Source organism: Sinohyriopsis cumingii, chromosome 2 (assembly GCF_028554795.1).
Source record: "Sinohyriopsis cumingii isolate HCF-2022 chromosome 2, ASM2855479v2, whole genome shotgun sequence".
In the NCBI taxonomy this organism is placed as follows: Eukaryota; Metazoa; Mollusca; class Bivalvia; order Unionida; family Unionidae; genus Sinohyriopsis; species Sinohyriopsis cumingii.
Window position 1 is genome coordinate 80000724 of NC_142962.1, and position 18775 is coordinate 80019498.

At 33.9% G+C, this 18775-nt stretch overlaps 1 protein-coding gene across 1 annotated transcript; it reads right to left on the minus strand.

Moving 5' to 3' along the window:
- Positions 1-1271: 1271 nt before the first annotated feature.
- LOC149805260 (homeobox protein Nkx-2.2a-like) lies at positions 1272-13869 on the minus strand. The gene is made up of 3 exons (XM_089948918.1): positions 13362-13869; positions 6908-7154; positions 1272-3825 (listed from the first exon to the last, which is right to left on the minus strand). The coding sequence occupies exons 1-3, from the start codon at positions 13404-13406 to the stop codon at positions 3068-3070; spliced, it is 1050 nt and encodes a 349-aa protein (XP_089805044.1). The 5' UTR covers positions 13407-13869; the 3' UTR covers positions 1272-3067.
- Between the last annotated feature and the right edge of the window lie 4906 nt (positions 13870-18775).

Sequence of the window (18775 nt, forward strand, 5' to 3'; positions counted from 1 at the left end):
CGCTATTTTATAAATGAAGATTTTTCGTAGTCATCTACATAAATTCTAAAAAATGTTTTTGCATATTCTCTCAGCTTTTATGACAAATGCATGAAAAGCCCATTTAACCGACAGAAAAAGCTGCCATTACTACTATCATTGCTATTAAAAGGAAACACATTTGAAAAGAGAATGATTGATTTGAAGTTGAAATGTTGGTATATGTGGTGTGGCTGCCAGCATAATTTAAGAAAGCTACTATATGTAATCAAAAGTAAAACGTAAAATTATAATTGATAAGTGTGATGATAATAATAATAATACTAACAACAACAACAACAATAACAACAATAACAATAATAATAGTAAATCTTTCAACGAATCACCGGCCCACTGGAAGCCACTGGCTAGCTTTTTCAATACCCACATTAGCTGAACCTGAGATTCGAATCCACTTGCACAGAGGTGAGAAAGCAATGTTGGTAACAGCGAGTGCTTTAGACCACTTGGCCAACCAGGTCCCTAGCAGTAGTAGTCGTAGTAGTAGTAGTAGTAGCATTAGTATTAGTAGTAGTAGTAGTAGTAGCAGTAGTAGTAGTAGCAGTAGTAGTATTAGTAGTAGTAGTAGTAGTAGTAGTAGTAGTAGGAGTAGCAGTAGTAGCTCCAGCTGCAGCAACAGTAATAGCAGTGTTTCTGGATAATATCAGTAGTTTTGGGTAATATAAGTAGTGTAGATCATGTTCCCGATAATGAGAGAGAGAGAGAGAGAGAGAGAGAGAGAGAGTGAAAATTGGAGTAAAAATTTAAATTATCGTATATTTTGAATGGAGTTTTAGGAATTGAACGGTTCCGTTTGTTATTCTAAACCAAAATTACTGACAGACACTCATTGTATTCGCATGACTTCTACCCATCTAAATTTCATTACTTTGATACCCAATTTGTACTCGTAACGCTATCGTGCTGGTATTTGACGATTTCAACCCAAATAAACAAGAAAGATCCTGGTCCGAGTAAAATTATCTCTGCACATAAAGACGTTATTATCACACTGCATAATAGAGTGATTTATATTTCCAATGGTATTGAGTCCACTAAATTGGATCATCTAGGTAAACACATAACATGTTTGAAAGGGATGGGGTTTATCGGGGCCAAAGTAGCGTAACGATGCGTGTCCAAAACCTTTCATTAGATTAGACCTCTTTATTGCCCGAAATCGATCCTCGATCCCGGGGTCAATCATTTTTAAGCCGAGCGAAATAGCTCGGAAAGATAACTGAAAGTTGATGAACTGTTTTATGATTTAATTTTCTGATTTAATTAGACAGTTTGTTGGTCTCTATTGACCTAAGGTAATGAATGATAACAATAATGATAACAATTCGAGATAACTTTTCTCATCTCGGAGATAGCATAATTTACTATCCTGACGCGTGCAGGTGGAACATTGATAAGTCTTACAGGCAAGGAACTGATAGATTCTTCCATGTCTAATAAGGCACAATGGAAACAACTAAAAATATCGACTGCTAAGGTGGCATACCATTTGAAATGCCCTATGACGATATAGGCAATTTTGAATAGAAAATCTTGATAAACAGTGCAATTTGTTATGGCAGACTATTTATATATCTGTGTGTGTGTATGTACTGGAGATTTCCAAAAAGTTTTTAATACATGATGAACGGAGTATGTTCAGTTAAGCACTAGCTTTGCCATGTTAAATCTACATCATGCAGTATCACTAAAATATAACACATAAAAAATAAAACTATTGGAGAATACTCGAAAATGAACCAAATAAGCTTAATTGTAAAACAAGTAATAAAATATAACGTTTAAGCACCAGAAAATGTTAATTCATATGATACAAAATTAATAGAATTTAATTATTTTTTTATAGCAATTCCTTTTCAAAGAAAATATCATCATTTTTAAACATAGAGAATACAATAATTCAGTGTTTGTTAGATACATCTCTATGAGAAATGTCTTCCTTACAAACTTTAAATGTATTACATCACTATTTAATTAAAAAACAGAAAGCCTTAATTGACCATGTAGAAGATAGGTACTCTACATATCATCGTTTATAAGTCGGATCCGACTCCAAATATTACAGGCTCAGATCGGCCATCGCATATAGAGCCGACAGATCTGGGTCTATGCAAATTGTCAGGAGTAATCAGTAACAAACTAGAGTATGATCTGCTGGAGCAGATCCAGGTGAATGTTGCTTGCAGTTAGACACGCCATGTAAGTGAATACATGCGGTGCTTATTTTGGTCAAACATTGGGGCGAAACAATTTTCAAACACGTCCTTGGCACTCATTGCGCTAAAATCTTTCTCTGGAACTCTTCTTGAGCAAGACACATGTGTACTAGAGATGAATTATCCATGATTAAGCACACAGCGAAATATTTGATCGGGTGGAAGAAATATGGCAGAGAATTTAGGGACAATTCTACCTTGGATAATGGATTGCGTCCGTCTGATAACGTACATTTGGTGAATAACACCCGGTACATCAGAAGAACAAATTTCTTTGAACTCAAGATTTACACAAGTTTGCGTTAGTTTTGAACTGTCGTAACGGTACCGTTCCACCCTTTCTAGTGATTTACACACTTTCTGATTAAGGCAGAAATAAGACCTATCTTCTCTGTTAAGTTGTATTTCAGGCGACTAATGACTGACGTCAACAAAAATTGCACTCGCCGATAACTGAACATCCTGCTTGTGTGGAATGCACAATGGTCGTAAACTTTATATGGCTCTTGATGTGTTGTAAATGAACATGTTAACACGTTCCTATCTCGAGAGACTACAAGTCTGGATTTCTCACGTATTTGTTTTGTTAAAAACCACTTCTGACTGCAACAACTATTTCTCTTTTGCATTATGACGAATATAAAAATCTGTGTAAATTATTGCCATGTAGAAAAAGGGGCAAAATAAAAGAGATTGCATAAAATGGAAGTTCTATGTAAACTATGAAAAGCTGTATTTGATACGCCAGAAAGAGATTTGGAGAAAAAAGTCTCCAATTAAAAATAGAAGAAGAAAACACAAAAATGTCTCAGCTACCACCATCTTGTTTGTGATTGCATCAGAGGATGGCTATAACCAGGTAAAACATTCATGTTGTTCATGTTCATATTTAGGTTCATGGAGTTCATAGAGTTCATTGAGTTCATACTGTATGCACAACTCATGTTCATGTTCATAGAGGAAGAAAGACTAGTGTTCATTCCATTGTATGCGTCTCCCATGGGCTGCAGTGAATTCATTGCGTTAACACCGGCTAGTCCATTATTTAAGCTGGACGGAGGAACAAAGTTCGTCTGCATTTGATGCTGCTCTGGAGTTTTGGAGATGGACCCATTTAAGCCCGTCTGGCAGGGTTTACCATCGCGCACCAAAACTGGAACAGCTACCCTTCTTGGCGAGGGAAGGGGGTTCATATCTAATCCCTTTTCTTGTCTAGCCCTCTTTAATTTATATCGATGATTCTGAAACCAGATTTTCACCTGTGTTGGTGTCAGTCTAATGATACTTGCCAAATGTTCTCTTTCCGGAGCAGAAAGATACCTTTGTTGTCTGAATCGCCTTTCCAGCTCATAAGTCTGAGCTTTTGAGAATAAAACTCGCCGTTTTCTTTTCTTTTGTTGCTCTCCATTTCCACTTTCCTTTGAATCACTTTCTTTGCTTTCTTCATTTTCCGATTCCTCGGGCTCAGATTTAACATTCTGGTTGTCGGTCGGGGTTTTAATATTTTCATGTGATACGTCACCGTTTGATGCACTAGAATTACTTCCGGGTGAATGGATTTGCGCTAGATCTAGAACAAATGAGACAAAATAAACAAATAAATAGATAAATAAATAAATGAACTTATAAAATCTGCAAGAGAAGATTACGAGACTTTGAAATAAATATTAAATAGTACTTAAGTAAAAGTATTGGAGAAAAGCAAGGGACAAAAATTCACATAAAAATAAGCTGCATATTAGTCAGGAAAATCATAATTTTTATCATTATTTTCACCGTCTACTCTGTCATGATGATGATGATCATGATCGTCATCATCATCATCATTAACAACAACTTCTTCTTCTTCTTCTTCTTCTTCTTCTTATTATTATTATTATTATTATTATTATTATTTAGATAAAATCATATAAAACTTATATCAAGCAAGTTTTGTCCGTCCACTAGCTTAATTACAAGAAGCATGCACTGGTATAAAGTTATACGCCTGAAAATATTCTCTCCAGAAGTAATTGGCATTATAACTGATTTACGGCAAAACGAGTACAAGGAAGATCAAAGAATAGTTTAATATTGGTTAATCTAGAGGTTTACATTTTGGAATAGAAAAACAACTGAAATCTAACAAGCAACAGATTATTCAATCGCTAAATGTTAAAATTGTGACCAATTTACCTAAATTATTGTGTCATAAATTTTACAGAAGTCTTCACAGTAACAGTTAGTTTCCTGTCTAATGATAAAAATACACATTAAATATGTAAAAACAAAAGAAGTTTCTTTTTTCTTTTTCAGTATGCTGTAATTTTTTTAAATAAGAAATATAAGGTGGAAAGAGAGGTATTCACCAAAGATCACAGACTATTTTTGTCTTGCTGTGGTGTGGTATTATTTTATAGATAAAATAAAATTATATCTCGACTCAGTATGTCTCCATTAATCGAAGAATCTCATACATGATTACACCCGTGTTTTACTACTACTACTACTACTACTACTAATAATAATTAATAATCTCAATTAAAAGGAGGTGTAGATATTCTATTTTAAGGTTTCCAGCCACCGTTGAGGTTTTGTAAACGAAACGAAGGCGTTCTAAGGTTTTACGACTGAGCTTCATTAGACTAATAATGTCTTTGATTTGTGGCACAAATTGGTTAGGTTAATTGTACAACCGATTTAAAATATTTTGTACAGTTATGTCAATACATATATGAGTTGAGGTCATGTGAAAGTAAAGGTCGCGCTACGTTTTCCTATTACCATAACATCAAACTTTCCGCGAGCTCTTCGGCTATCTCAGTAACATGAGAATATCAACACGCGCTGACAGTTAATTTGTATGAGTGTTCCGTCTCGTGTAATTACATCCAGTAAATATTGACAGGGGAGAGGCTAATAAACTATGATGGAGTAATAAGACAAACCTTCCGAGATAACATACTCTCGGTCCTCTGAAGGTAACGGGACGGAATTTCTCAAAATGTTTGTTCAGATTACTAATCTAAAATTTTGTCCTGACAACAAAACATGCATTGTCTTTGTTTATTGAATGCTGAAAACGAATTAAAGCATGTTGTCTCTATCTTCCAGAAATAACGGTTCATCCATATATATGTTCAGGCTTTGTAAGTTTCTACGTATATCATGAATTAGTTTGTTTATGAACATCTAATGTTGTAAAATGTTCGATGCTCCCTTTGACAATATTATTAAAGATGCCATTATTTTTTGTATTATTATTATTATTATTTGCCACATTCTGCTTTTGAGTTATTATGCTTTGAAACTCTCTCTCTCTCTCTCTCTCTCTCTCTCTCTCTCTCTCTCTCTCTCTCTCTCTCTCTCTGTTTCTCTCTCTCTGTCTGTCACTCTATCACTTTTACCTGTATATGACTTTTTCAATGGATGAAATGTAACAGTGTAATCCAATGTAATATCTGAATGCTGTTCAGCAAGAATGTAGAAGCGTGTACTAATTATTCAAAATAATAATGTAGAAGTGTGTACTAATTATTCAAAATAGAAGTGTATACTAATTATTCAAAATAGAATGTAGAAGTGTATACTAATTATTCAAAATAGAATGTAGAAGTGTATACTAATTATTCAAAATAAGAATGTAGAAGTGTATACTAATTATTCAAAATAAGAATGTAGAAGTGTATAATACTAATTATTCATAATAAGAATGTAGAAGTGTATACTAATTATTCAAAATAAGACTGCAGAGGTGTGTACTAATTATTCAAAATAAGAATGCGGAAATGTATACTAATGATTCAAAATAAGAATGTAGAAGTGTACACTAATTATTTTAAAAAAAGAATGTCGAAGTATATACTAATTATTCAAAATAAGAATGTCGAAGTGTATACTAATTGTTCAAAACAAGAAGCATTCTAAACGAATGGTTGGTGTAACAGAATAAGTTAGCAGCAACTTTACAGTGGCAAATGGTAATTTGTTATAAATATTAAGACACATCTTCTGTTATATAATAATAATAATAATAATAATAATAATAATAATAATCATAATAATTTACTCATGTAAAGTCAAATGTCAATCAGTTCAAACTATTCGCTAATGTTTGTAAAAGTATATATATATATATATATATATATATATATATATATATATATATATATATATATATATATATATATATATATATATATATATATATATATATATATAAAGAGAGAGAGAGAGGGGGAAGGAAGGGAGTGGATCATACACTGTGCAAATTTCCAATAATCCACAGTTAAATCGGAAGCATCTGGTCATTCAAACCTATCCCGAACGTAAGCTTACTGAACATTGTTTCTCTCAAGGGTCTCTATTTGTGTGTGTGTGTGTATATATTATATATATATATATATATATATATATATATATATATATATATATATATATATATATATATATATATATATATATATATATATATATATATATGTCTGTGTGTGTGTGTGTGTGTGTGTGTGTGTGTGTGTGTGTGTTGCAACATATTCCATGTAATAAAAACTGTTAGCTGTCTTGGACTATAGAAGGAAAGCAAAATGAGATACCAATCCTCCCCCCACCCAAAATTGAATGACACGTGGTAACACCTATACTCCAGGTGATAACTAATAGAAAAGACTTACTTGTATAGTGAATAGCTTCATTATTCTGCAGCCATCGCGTGTACGGATTATCGCTGCTGTCGTAATAGCTGGTTACGGGTGGCAAGTCGGGTACCTCGGGTACACTAGCTATTGTGGACAACGTCCCGGCGGTGGTGGTATCTGCATGGACGGGATTACAGCTGACCTTACCCCCGGGCAAATCCAGGATATCTTTGACACTGAAGCTACTCGATTTGACGCCATTCATCACCAACTGGGTTTCCATCTGGAGGGAGAAATCAATTTCACACTCTTAGCGTTTCAATCACTTGAATACATTTAGCGCTCTCGCCAGGTATTCGCTTATAAAGAAAGAAATCGAAAAGTCATGCTTTATGAAGAAGCTTGTAGCCCGATCACAATATTTTATCTCCACAATGTTGACAGATCAATGTTTAGTAATGGGTAGGTTGGGCCATATCTTTACTTCAGTGTGCCTCGTGGCTGAAACGCGAACGAGAATTCGACATGAAGCCAATCGGTGATGGCATTGGTTTTTCAATGACATGCTCTAATCCTGGAGACGAGATTAGGGCGTGGTTTCACTCACTACCCGTCCTCTTGGTAGAAAATAGAAATATTTTACTAACAGAGGCATTCTAACCTATATGTTTTCAAGTAACAATGATGACTTAAAATTCAGACTCATATATGCACCAAAATTGTTCTTAAGTTAAAAGTCTATTTTCCCTCAAGCCTTACCCAGGACTATAAAACCTACTAACCAAACAAGAACATGTATGCGAAGAACAAATACTTGTATTATTTTATTTTTTAAAAGTTTCAACTGAATCTTATGTCATCTTTATAACTGGATCGTTTTCCTTTCAAAGTGGGAAACTAATTACATGTATTAGTGTGAAATAAATATAAGTTTATCTACATCTTTGAGATGGTTTGTGAAAAATGAATCTATATTCGGTATGAATGTTTGTATAAGTTTCCAATAATCGTAAGCATAATCAGTGATATACATAGTAGATTCTAAGCATTATTATAAATTTTACATCTATATCCAAGCTAATGAAAACAAAACATATATATATATATATATATATATATATATATATATATATATATATATATATATATATATATATATATATATATATATATATATATATATATATATATATATATATATATATATATATGTGTGTGTGTGTGTGTGTGTGCGTTTGTGTGTATGGTATGTGAATTGACTGTTTTGGCCTAGGTCGGAAACCGCTACTCTTGAAAATAAATACTGCATGTATGTATGTTTGTATGTATGCATGTATGCATGTATGTACAAATACATTGATAAAGTCTGTTATTGTTTTTGTTTTTAGTTGCAATGAAGGATATGCTTTCTGGTTGCTAGATTTCATACTTATTTTATAAGTATTGTATCTATAATACTTTAATCATTTTTACAGCACTCTTAAGCCTTGAGAGTCTATCTCTTCACCAGAAGTCCATGGCACTTCAGCTTATTGCGACTTTTTTGTCTCTCTTCCTCTTATCATAAAATCCCATCTTCATAGGAGAACCCTTATTTTCTTTCGATTTTCAAATCACTTCTGGTGAAGAGGTATTTTGAATATAAGTTTAATCTACACTTCATTGGAGTGCTATTTAGGAGAGGCCATCACTTGTAGCCACAGAAGTAGCGTTATTTGGTTACTGTTACCATCCGATTATTCTCTTATTTACACTTCTATCTTCCCACAAATGGCCACTTTTATTTTATTTGCTTGAGACACGTGAATGTCTGCTACATGCCCAGGAAAGATTATTCGGATAGACTGTTTTTAGGATTTTTAAGATTTTGAGGTTATATTTGTGACACACATTGCTATTGTTGAACCCATGTTACTCGGTTTTATTGCAATAATATTTTACGAAATATTTTGTCAATAGGACACTTTCTAGTATTTTTCTACAGATTTTCCTTCATTGTTTTTATAGCTTTAAACAGTTGACTGCAAGGGATGATATTAGCTGCTGTGTAACTGTTATGAGCATTGTTTTGGAACTAATATGAATGATAAATACAAAAACAGAGCGAGCTCAAGGAAACATTTTAAACACAGAAAAATCACTTACGTTTCTTTACACCTTTTTTGCTGGTCTTTGTTGAAACCGAAAGTCAACAGAACACACTATTTTATAAAATGTTTATTTTGGATAAATGTTCATAGAACAAATAATTAGTTATGTCTGTTATAAGTGGTTTCGCAACCTCAGCATCTGGAGGTGGTGGAGGTGCAGGCACAGTGGTTTTATTAGCAGTCAGCTCCATAATCATATTTGGGAGGGGGCGGACGGGCAGAATTTATTCCTTCGCAACTGCTCTTACAGTTTCCAGATATTGAGAAAACAGGTGGTTATCATAGATATTGACAATGTTTAATTGTTTTTTCTTCAACTCTAAGTTTAGTTATTATGAGAGAAAAAGGATGCACATATGTGAATGCTATGGTCTATATACTTCTATAAGATACCATTTGCACCATCTACATGTATTTAAACAAATTCTAGCATCAGGATAAATATATTGCCATGATATGGAAAAGCACTGCATTATAAATTTGAATTTACAGCTCAAAAAGTAAATATGCTTATTTCATGTGTAGACTTTGTCCAATAAAAACCGATCTCTTTGTTGACACTAACGTTTTTGGTGGAAGTAAGATGTTTGCCAACCGGTTTCGACAGGCACCTAGTACATAAAACTTGAGTCTAATATTCCCTGTGTACACAATGTGAAGATCTAGGCACATCAATGTGCACGACAACGTATTATACCATACAAATATCCCATCTAAGATATACTCAGACAACCGCGTCGACTCCTCTCGAGGGTACAAAGTCATCACCAAAAAGACGACGAAGGAAGTTGTTAAGAATGAAAACATGCGCAGTCAAACAGTGTCAAATATTTCTGCATCTTCCCCGTCAGCAACAACCCAGTGGAGAAAAAAAGACAACCTTAGCATGTATATGTAGACCGAGTCATATATACGGACGATAAATATTTATCTATGTTATATTTGCACCTTTCAGTGTCTCACTCTGACCTGTAACACACACACACACACACACACACACACACACACACACACACACACACACATGCCATATGGAAAGGTATGATTGACTCAATTACACTCAACTGATATATAAAAAAATCTTATTTTGCCATGTATTTGTGTTTTGTTTATCCATTCAGTCATTGGGAAGTAGGAACTCGCCCAGGAACGCTTTACGATAGTGTTTGTCACTGGTAATACCAGTAGTCTAACCCTGAAGTACTGCAGTGGTGGCAGTGGCGCCAAGCCCTTACCTCTAAATCCTTCAGTATATACGTAAATCTTATGCTTCGCTTTTACAAGAGAGGGTTTGTGCTTCACCTATGTATCAAAAATGTATCTTGAAGTGCTTTCTCATAACAAAATTCTTATCTCATGAACGAGATTAGATGTATTCTGATTTGCTTGGACCAGGAAAAATCTAACTAACCTTTTCCGTCATCACCCTCATGTGTAACGAAAATTACCTCTTTTTTATATCCACAAATGATTCTTTTAGATCAGTTTGATTCGATTTGTAGAAGGAAATATTTAGAAGTGATTTGTAAGATTCAGACCGTATGTATAACAACGCATGACTTGCTACACTTTTTGTACACTTTTGACTTGACAGACTGCCGACAATTTTGCTTTTGTTGCAGATATGTTTTGAATGATATTTTATATACCTTTAAATTGTTACATTTATTTCATTTAGTATGTTAAAGTTTTTAATCAAAACATTATTAAATATTTGACTTAAAAGTCGTGATTCTTGTATTAATGTAGTTTTGTGGTATTGATACAATGTTGAAAAGTCTAGCAACACAATTATGTATTATTTTAATTGTTCGTGTCTACAATTAGATTGAGCTTAAAATTAAAAAATAAGAAAACAATAACCAAAAGAAACAAAAGCAAAAATCAAACAACATCAGCTTCGTTTAGGTATCTCTGTCTAACGTGTACCATTTTAAACAAGTTAAAACATATTTTGCGTAACTACCTCTGATATCAACGAGACATTTTACATTTACCACTTCTGACACCAAAAGACTTCACAACACACTTTTGATCCAAATGGCATGTAATAACCCCATTTTGGGCAGCTAATAAAGTCCTAAACATCCCTTATTTTTTACACCAAGTATAATTTACCATCTACAAGCTACATGATATGATTAAATGGCGACTTTCAGTAGAACCTTTGTCAAAAACGATCCCAAAAGGTATAAACATTCCTTGTATAACCAAGATGGTCAAGTCCTTACTACCACACTTCTGAGACGAAAGACCTTCTCACCGTGTTTTTACATACAAAAACTTGATATTTGTCCATTCAGACCTGACGACAGACTGGTTTGAACATGGAGAGTCTAAGTTATTAAAACAGTATACATGAGCTGAAAAAATTGTTGACAAGAATTAACTCCTGCTGCATTAAAATATTGTAAATAAAATCAATAGAGTACATATGAAAGTTTGTGACATAATAGTCTTGGATTTCACCATTGACCGAAAGGTAATATCAGAACAACCTGTAATCTTTAGTTAAACGATAAATACACGCAGACGATAGCACGGAAAGAAATGTATAATGTTATTGTGCCATGGTAAAATAAGCATAGTAGTGTAGATAATGCTAATTACCAAAATGTTAAAATATGTTCAATATCCAAATTAACCAAAATCAATATTTGTTTTTTGCCACCAAAATTTAAACGCATCAAAATTTACATTAACGATATTTACTATGGACTCGATGATGTTCTGATATTACCTTTCGGTCAATGGTGATATCCAAAACTTTTCGAATGCAAACGGCACTGCCGGACCATTTCTTGTCCAGACGTCAAAATCTGCGAACAATTGTTGCATTTTCTCCATTATGTCACAAACTGAACGAAGTGTGTCGAGTTGTTTTGAAAATTGAGCTATTCTTCATTACGACAGGCATAAGTTGGAAATGAGCAGACGCAATTAGGATAAACTAGCAGGGTTGGAACTACCGAGGGGTGCGGACTCGTGTCTTCCATTGTGTTATATTGTTATAGGTTATACTCCTAATTTTCTTTGTAACGAGCCCCTGTAGGTCGTAAGAGGCCGTAATGGAGACAAACGTTTGCCCCATGGGATGCGTCCCCTGATGATACTGCAGCTGAGAAGGTTTGTGACTTTTTAATATAACAAGTTGGGTTGATATGAAAAATCTGACTTTGTATATTAAAGATTTTACATTGTTTTGTCTTTATCTTTGTCTTGTGTGCTTTGGGGTACGCCTAAACTTCCGTGGCATTACATACCCTTGATTGTTCTGATGTGCTTACATAAAATAAGCCAGTCTCTCCATATTCTAACAGCCATCACATTAAAGCATTTTCATATTTGCCCAATATGTATAGTTTCAAAAAGCCTAGTTTACTTTTTTCTGTGTCTGTAACTGGTGCTTTGTATGGTGCATGTTCAACCACTGCTTTTGTTGCCGCCCGTCATTTATCAGTTGCGGCAATAAGACCGGCTAACGATCGTAAACCCAAGTTTGTGGACTGGTACACAGTACAGATGCAAATGGACGTGTTTGTGACTTGTTTGTGCAAAACAAAAACAAAAGTCGTATACTTTTCTCACGAATTGCAAACGCTTGTCTTACCGTGCTCGACGTTGATTGTGCTTCATACCACGTTCCTCAAACCGTAATAGATAGCAAGATCATTAATCATCATTATGCGGGTGAAAAATAAAACCGGCATGTGAATTTTCGTGCAATTTTTGTATCAGTGGTTGTATATCCTATGCATTCACGACATCTCACTTATTCTGAAGACCTACCTTTTTACCTATATATCAAATAAATAAATAAATAAATAAATAAATAAATAAATAAATAAATAAATAAATGGGTTCTGTTATTTTTATGCTTTACAATACGCGATGTCATTTCGGATTCCGATGAAATGTTAACTACGTGTTTCGAATCCTGGACAAATTTATACACTGAGGAACATTTAAAGAAAAGCGGAATCTCACTGATATTTTCCACGGAAACTTGCGAAAGTCAAACTGATCAGAAAGAATCGTGGACTAAGATGAGAGTTACTTGCGATACCTCCATGGATCTTAATAATTGCAAATGCATGGATATACACGTACTTATGAGTGTATAAAATCTTAAAACATCAATGCAATTAACGGACGAAGACAACTTATATATAAGATATTATGTAAATGTACACGTATGGAGACCTAACGAGGCGACTTTGATTACATATTTTATTTTGTCCGTTTGAACATACACCGAACTTTAACTTGTGTGACTGTACTTCATGAACAACAGACAAGATATATTAAAGATAAATCAAGATGCGGAATGAGGGTCTTACCTTAATTATTTTGTCGATGTTGTCTCCTTCATAACGGACTATCATCCTAATTTACACTACAATCCTCTTATCTCAGGTAAGTATTCAACGATAATGTTAAGATGAGTGGCGAAGGATCAAATAATAACGTGTTCTTCTCGTGGCGTACCACGGTATCCAGTCCACTCTGGTGACCGACGTATGAGGAGCTCTGTTATTAAGGACAACTGTCACTGTGTAAATTTATCCTAGAGCATAACACGGAGTAGATCGATCCTTGAGAAGATCTCTTTGCACTTCTAGATCTCTTTTATAGCTTTTTAAAGGGCTGGTCTTTGTTTTAGTCACGGCAGTAATCGTTTGGTATTAGAAAGGTACATCAAAGAACCGAGAAGTGTGACACGACGTATCAAGGAATAAACTGAAAGAAGGAAAAGACCAGAGTAACGTGGCATTTACATCTGGTGCAAATCAGACTTTATATAAAGTGCTTTGGATAATCAGTCGAGGAAAAAAAAAAAAAACGCTGGAGGAATGTGGATACTGACAGCGACAGAAACAAATCGAAGAAAGACCCCCAAGAGGATATACCTATTATTGTCGCCTTAAAGTTCAGCTGCACAAGGTATTTTAAATGGAAATTTGCAGCTAGGAACAAGTATGTACTATGCGTAATTAAACAAATTAAAACTGATTAATCATCCCTTTACACGTTTTATTATTCCTCTATTATTTGCTATTTTGTTTCCCACCACATCTAATTTAGCAAGGCGCGAAAGTAAATAGTGTACAATAAAACCCGGGAATTGTAGGTATTTCCATCCTTAAATCAACAAATTGACATTCACAAAAGAAATATATGCTTTACAGTTAAACAGTGAATTCCTGGGTAAGACTGAAGTATGACCCTGCTTGGTCATGGTAAAAGCTTTTTTGTGTAGACCTTGCTTGAATTATACACTTAGCCATATGAATGAATGCTCTCGTTGTAGTATTTGACTGTTTAGTCGCCACCTCCATTGATCTGAAGAGACTTTTAAACCTATCTCTCTTCCACTGCCATGTTTTGATAACAGCTCTAAAACAACGCGACCCAGCACTTCCGTTTCATGAAGCCGTTATCTTGTCCTGCTGATTATCCCTTTGTTATCATACTGCCAACAGCCAAGATTATAGGTCTAGAGAAGTACGTATTTAGTCATTGACAGGGCCTATTTTATTAGCAAAGTTTTGTTGTTGTTGTTGTATGTGTGTTAAAAAAAATTCAGTCATATTGATACGATGTCTGCAATGTGGCAATTTATAGCGATGTCTAGCACTGGGACATCATGCTGCCGACATGTAGCATGATGTCCCACCCAGTCACATTATCATTACACCAGACCGACCAGTCCTAACACTAACCTCTTAATGCTGAAAGCCTAGTGAGGTAGCTATTAGTACCATTTTTTTTAATAGGTCTTTGGTATGACTCGGCAGGGCTTCGAACCCGTGACCTCCCGCATCAGAGGCGGACGCTCAAACCACTAGGCCACCGGAGCGGTCAGGTTGTTATTTATATTTGATAACAACTTATTGACAGAGCACAAACCTACACTGTACGAAAGCCATCTTTTTTTTATCTCCTGGTAAAGGCATTAACATATTTCTGTATGGGAATGCTATTCTGATTCATTGGCATAAAATGAGGTAATATAACTTACGTCATAATGTAGCGATCACGTCATTTCGAGCTCCGCAGTTGGCGTTGACTTGACAGCAGTGGACTGACTGCCTTAAGACCAAAATTTTCGTTTGAGAGGTGTTCTTGGTTTATTTAGGTTCTTATGTCACTTGTTTAGGCTCGAATAAACAGTAACACAAGAAAGAGTGAAAACAAAAAGCTTTGAAAAATGCAATAATTTATTTCCCTGAAAAAATTCTGAAAAATGAAGAAAAGAATATATGAACTTACTGTTTTATAGAATCACATCCAAAAATGATCCAATAATAATCCGGGAATAAAATTTTAGTAGTCCTAATAACAAAATGTTCAACTGATTTCACGTTCGAATCTCGACGAAGAATCCAAGATGTAAGACGATGACGAATGCTGCAAAATGTAGTGTTGAAGTCTACAGTTCCTTGTAGAAATAAAAATTATCACTCCAGTTTCTGATAGCTGAATACATATGTATACAAAAAAATGACCTTGTTCCACAATATTACACGAACGCACGTATTTTCCAGGAAAATAATTGAATTAATCATTTTGAATCCATGTAATTTGAAATAACTCCAAATCCAATTAATTTGAAATAACTCCAAACAGCACAACATACAACTAACAGTTTAACAGCCCAACTTCTACTGAGATTAATTCTCCAAAAACATGGGCTATATTCGCTTTCTAAAACGTAAACAAGGGTCACGTGATCATCTTCTGGAAGTTTATTGAAGCAAATACTTGTTACAGATCACGCTTTTCCCCAGTGTAACCCTGACGAAAACCAATCATTTTTACCCTAAGGAAAAAAAATTTAAAAAATTGTTTATGTTTCAAAGACAAGGTCCCATCATGACCTTGGAACAACCAATCATTTTAAAATAAAATAGAACTTGTTTACGAAGATTGCTACAAATTCTGAAACAAGGCCAGGATGTAGATCAACACCTGATGTTTATAAACGAACAGTCAAAGTGAAATTATTTTCTAAAAAAGTATCACCTCTACTGAATAAATTTACATTATAATATCATATAATTAAAAAATAATTTTTTGAAAACAACTCACAAACAATAAAATTAAAATAAATATATATTAAATCAGATATAATTAAATCAAATTTACATAACAAGGTTCTCTGTATCCACATAAGACGAGATATGTGTACTTGTCTTCTCTCATACAACTCCATGATTATGTTTTCACAACGCATCAACAGCCGGTAAATTTAAAAAATAAACAATACGATAATTAGGATCTTGATATGTCATCTAAAATTGTTTTTTGTGCTGCTTTTTGCCCTTCTTTTTTGAAGGCTTCTTAAAGATCACTTGCTGGCTCCATTCTCTCATTAATTTTCGGTTTATAAGTATTCATTTTAATGTAAGATTAACTTTTATGATCTCATATTTCTTTCGGTTGTAAGGAGGTTTAGTGAGTTAAAGTTTCTTGAAATTAATGAAGGAAATAATTAGGATCAGAAATATTATTAGTTTCTTGGTATTTCTGTTTACTGTCGTTGCAGTCTCAAGAGGTTTCAATGAAATTAGCACAAACATGAAGATTTTCTCAGTCGCGTAAAAAAAAATCAAGTCCCGCCATTCACATTAGTGCAGATGAGATTGCTAATCGTGCTCTCTCTACTTGCAAAATTTGGCGCCCTCATCAATTCATTATTCTGTTTCATTCAACCAGCAGCGGCTACAATGCTGGAGATGACGAAGTTCATACAGAGCCACGATCTTTGAATTTTTACGATTTTAAAAGCACAAACTCTTACATTTTCAAAATTGTACGTCATTGCGGAGAAAATACTGCCAAAATATAGTTTGACAAGAAAGGTAAATATTTTTTAAAGAAATGTCTTCAAGACATATATAATGAAGTTAGAAGCGATTGCTGCACTGATCCGGAAGAAGAAATATTTCTAAGAATCGTTTTAATTAATTTTTTCATATTCATTTGATGTTATAATTAGATTCATTCTTTTTGTAATTTTGTCTCTAGATTAAATCCACTCTTGTCAGAAAATCCTAACCGTTGTTATAAACTGTCATTCTCTAATTACTCTTACATGCATAACCACTACCCAACAGCACAAACAGAAGGCAACACTCAACGCTACTCCTCTCTCCCCTGATCTCTGCCCAAAGTGTCACTAAGAAAAATACTGATAAGGCAATAGCGGAGGCTGATATTTAGAACTTTTAAATACAGGTAGTTTGTATACAATCTTTTTCATTCAGATTGTACAGGAATAATTTAATATGTTGACACATTTGTTCAATGTCGAATCGATAGTTAAATTTTTTGCTCACAACGCTTATGTAAATAGGGAGACAAGCGATATGAAAACTTGATAATAAATGACCACACACACACACACACACACACACACTCACACACACACACACACACACACACACACACACACACACACACACATATATATATATATATATATATATATATATATATATATATATATATATATATATATATATATATATATATATATATATATATATATATATATATATATATATATTTGTGCAGTTACGAATTTTTCGCCTTGATCCAGAATTCTTCCAAATTCTTCATGCAAATTTCAATCATTGCTAAAGATAATACTTTATTTTTTGTGTTGGATCAAAAAAGTAACTTCCACTCAAACCTTTTTGCGTCAAGTTTTCTTTCGAGAGCATTAATACTTTTTAATAGTTTGGATATACAATAAGTCATAATTTAAAATTAATATATAGCAATGATCTCCGCCATGTTTCTTAAAAGGCCATTTTGGCGAGTAATATTTTTATTACAAACATTTGTGATCCGAGAAAATCTATGCTTTTGCGATCGAATGATGCATTTCTATAGAGAAGTCTACATAATAAAACAATTTCCAAAACATAATTGCCTATTGTTATTGGATTGAAGTCTTTATTTTTAATTCCTGATTCATTATTTGTCAGAACAGATGGTCAATATTGCCTTATCAGATTCAGACGCGGTGGCCATATGCTATGAATTTCTTATGTCAAAAATGGAAAGAGGGATCAGTGGGTAATACGATTATTATCCGCCATAATAACTTTGTTTTTAGAAATAGATTTGTCACTTCATAATTACAAGTTACAGCTTACATTTTCTTTGTTTTCTGCTACTTGCACATAGAATATTGTATTTGGTAATAATTCCAATTGTTATGAATCGACCGAATTTTCTGCAATCTGATTGGATATAAACGGTCACGTGATACTGATCAAGATTTTTTTTTATGCATCGGTAAATTATGCGGACCACTTTTGGTTCTAAGTTTCCAGGTAAATTTATGTGAAGCTTTATATATATAATAATGTCCTACAGCATACTAACCACAGCAACAAACACCACCCAGTCACTTTTGTGATTTCCGACCAAAATGTGCAACCTTCTGATAAAAACGTCCCAATAATGTTAAAACAGTGTAATTACACAGTCATTCCTGCATTTCAACACTCACCCCTTTTGCCAAAGAAGGTATATGACAGACTTTACAAGCCAATCTTGAGAAGTTATTCCATTTTGCTTCGAAAATGTTTCATTGGCTGTTATTAATGGTCAGGGTCATATGTCGAGCAAAAGATCTAACTAAAATTGGACACGATTTTTTTAAAGGATCGAAATGCACAGAAAACAACAACAAGGAATGCTATAACAACACGTGCTAAAGGCAAGCGTAATGTTGGAA